General features: G+C 33.2%; 1 protein-coding gene across 1 annotated transcript; it reads left to right on the top strand.

Annotated features, from left to right (window-relative positions):
- Positions 1-975: 975 nt before the first annotated feature.
- Positions 976-1604, top strand: LOC115227198 (sperm-associated antigen 1-like). The gene is made up of 2 exons (XM_029798107.1): positions 976-1302; positions 1419-1604. The coding sequence occupies exons 1-2, from the start codon at positions 976-978 to the stop codon at positions 1602-1604; spliced, it is 513 nt and encodes a 170-aa protein (XP_029653967.1).
- The last annotated feature ends 1814 nt before the right edge of the window (positions 1605-3418 follow it).

Genomic DNA, 3418 nt, shown 5'->3' with positions numbered 1-3418 from the left:
CTGTCCTCACAAATAGAATATAGAATAGAATAGTGTTTATTGAGCAAAAAGAAAAAGAAAAACAAGGAGAAATCATCGGCGGGGAGATAAAAACAAGGCACCGAAGTGTCTCTTCCATGCGTATCCCCAATACTAGTCATGTTTGACGACAATTCTCCAAGACCATCCGGATCGTGGGCACAGAGGATTCTTGTGAGTCTTTTAACCTTCCGTCAAGTTGTACTCCGTAAGCCATTTCATAGCGAAACGTCTTGTCTTTTCCAACTGTTCGATCAGGTAGTCACTCTCCTCCGTACCGTACCAGCCCTCGTAGCCATATGTGAGGACTGGCTGCACACACGTTTTGTATACGTAAATGTACGTTTCCGGATCCAGATGGAACCTGGTTAAGCTTTTGAGGATCCTCACACTCCTCTTTCTCTGATTTGCTATATGCTCTACGTACGAGCCACGACAGTTGATGGTTGCTCCCAGGTAATAAAGATTTTTGCTTTTCGGGAGATCCATCACATAGCTACTCATCGCATATGCACACGACTCCGCATAGCGACTCCCTCTCCGCAACCATGAAATGGTGCTCTTGTCCGGTGCTAGGGTCAAACCCTTCTCTATAGTCCACATCTTTAGCGTTGCAATGTATGATTTAAGTCGTCTCCAAGACTGCGATATCCTTTTCGAGTATCCATGACCAGGATATCGTCAGCATATATGACGAGCTTGTCAGTACGTGTCGACGGCAGAGGAATTCTCGTCTCCCAGAAAGTCCTCACAGATAAAGTCAGCAGGTTTCATCCAGCCAAAATTGGAAGAACAAATAGGAGACAGCCTTAATTCTGAAATCCTCGTCTCCCAGAAAGTACTGTTTTACATACTAGAGGGTTAGTGTTCATTAGTTTTCATTATTTTTTATTTAAAAAAATATAAATATTATTTTTAATAAAAATCCAGATCTTAAGTTTATTTTTGTGGTTACAAATGGATGCTCGACGTGCTTTTGATCTTCAGCAAAACATAAAACAAAATCAACTAGAATACGAGGATTTTGTCTCAGAAATTGACAAATGGGTAAAGAGGACTAAAAAAGATCCCCCATTTCCAACCGAAACAAATAGTATCGACCATTTATTCACCATAGAAATACAAGAAAACACAAAAAAGGATCCGAATCCTGAAAAAATCACAAATAACAAAAAAAGAGGAGAAAAATACAAAGATATAGTATTAATCCTTCAATTCAACATAAGGGAAATGGACTCTACAAGAGTGGACAGTACTACAAGGCTGTGGAAGCATATTCCACTGGTTTGATGGCCGATCCCTCCAGTTATGTTCTATTCGCCAATAGAGCATTAGTTTATTTAAAATTAGAATTGTTTATATTGATTTAAACATATTTAAGATACGCCAATGTAATACAGGACTGTGAGTCTTGTCTTGAATTGGAGCCTGGATTTGTTAAAGCTTTGTTCAGGAGAGCTTCGGCTTATTTTAAAACCAAAAAATACGAATTGGCCGTTCGAGATCTTCAGTCATTCCTTGCACGTGATCCTTCTAATAAAGAGGCCCTCGAACTTTTAGAAAGAGCAAAAGTTGTTTTAATGTAATTTCAATATTTTAGATCTTCTTTTCTGCCCGGAAATTAGTCTCGACGGGAGATTATGGAATTTCAGTAGAGGAGCTTGAATCTCGTTTGGTTGTACCAAAAATGACTGTTTTTGAACATGTAAATTACTTTTTTAAAAATAGTTTTGGAAAAGACTGACGAAATGAAGACTGTTCCCATTAAAGATATCGAGGAATTAAAATTGGAGAAGAAGGAGTTATCTTGGGAAGAGGCTGAAAAGAAAATATCTTTATTGTCTGTCCCTCTGTATTACAATCAATTTGAATGTGATGTTTGTGGATTGGGAGATGACTGTCTTCTCTTTTACTTATACTTTCGGAGAATATCTCCATTTGATTATAAATCATTGTTTGGGGAGATGTTAGATGTCAAGACTTTGTGGAAAATTATTTGTGGATTGCGAGATTATGAAAAGTGTTTTTATGTTGATATAGAATCATAGGAACAAGGAACAGGTTGTTGTAGTGTTGGAAAGTTTATGTAATGTCAAGCGTTTTTCATTTGTTGTGTTATTTATGAGTGGAGAAGAAAAAGAAGGTTTTGATGTGTGCATTTTTTGTAGTTATTTCTTCACTTATTGATGGATGTCACGACTTTGTCGATTTGAGTAGAATTCAGCTTCTGAAAAAGCAATATGTTCATTAATTTTGTTTATTTGGCATTATTTTGATTTAAATTTTACTTATATTAATTTTAAGGCTTTACTTTAGGATTTTTGATTTGCTTATTAAGGAAGAAATTGGTTTTTTGATTTTGTCCATTAAAAATGAAACATATTTAAAGCTAAAATTTTAAAATTGAAGAATTCTGGTTTAATTATCTAAAATACTCGCCAATTCTCATTTAAAAAGACCAATAGCAGAAATAGTAACATATTCCATGACGAGAAAGTTTATTTTTCTGCTCTGTTATTCTAGTAAATGAGTAACCGCAAATTAAAATTTTTATTTGGTTCATTAAAATTTATTTTCTTATTTTCAGTAAATTTACACATGAGGCAAATTACCGACTAAGAATAACATTTCCGACCACGCTCGATCATGAACTTAAGTTGATTAGAAGAAAACTAAAATCGGTGGATGATCTGGACGATCTGAGAGATCTTGCAAAAAATGGTGAACAAAAATAACAGGCGTATCGTAAGTAGCGTCCAAAAGTAGAATCATAAATAACTTTATGATTTCGCGAGAATTGCATTAATCATGAGGCAAATTTTGCATAATAAATGAAATAGAAAATCAACTTAAGGCATCTTTAATTTCGAGGTTGGTGTCTCAATAAGTTCTTTTAAATAAAAAAGTATTAGTTTATGTAATAATGGAATAAAATTTTTGATTATATTTAACGACATTTTTGCAATTTTGATCTTGCTTTAAATTGCAAATTTAAACACTGGCATTAAGCAATTGAAGTTGTTGAAATTTCCAAATTCAATAAAAAATTGATGTTTTTATATTTGGGGAATGTCTATTTATTAAAATATGGGAAATTTAATAAAGAATTATATTCGAGAGTAAATAAATACACTAAATATTGATTCTAGTAGGAATTAAGAGAATTTCACTTTAAATCTATATTTGTAAAGAGATTTGAATAGAACCATCAATTAGCTTAGCGAAATTAACAATATTAACGAAAGTTTCAAAAAAATAATTAAATTATTCAAAGACCATGCCACGATTTTGAAAATATTTTTTTATTTTTATAAATTCTCAGTTTCTGGTCATCACAGTTTTTGTTTGTAGTAACTTTAATATTGTGGAATAGTAATGTAAAATAAAAATCGGAAAGTTC

The sequence above is a fragment of the Octopus sinensis genome, unplaced genomic scaffold (genome assembly GCF_006345805.1).
Source record: "Octopus sinensis unplaced genomic scaffold, ASM634580v1 Contig02042, whole genome shotgun sequence".
NCBI lineage: Eukaryota > Metazoa > Mollusca > Cephalopoda > Octopoda > Octopodidae > Octopus > Octopus sinensis.
Note: the sequence above shows the minus strand (reverse complement) of the source record. Positions and strands in the feature narration are given on the sequence as shown.

Coding starts and splice junctions, on each gene's coding strand:
- LOC115227198 (XM_029798107.1), top strand. CDS start 976: ATGGATGCTCGACGTGCTTTTGATCTTCAGCAAAACATAAAACAAAAT. Junction 1,303..1,418: donor TGTGGAAGCATATTCCACTG/GTTTGATGGCCG, acceptor AATGTAATACAG/GACTGTGAGTCTTGTCTTGA.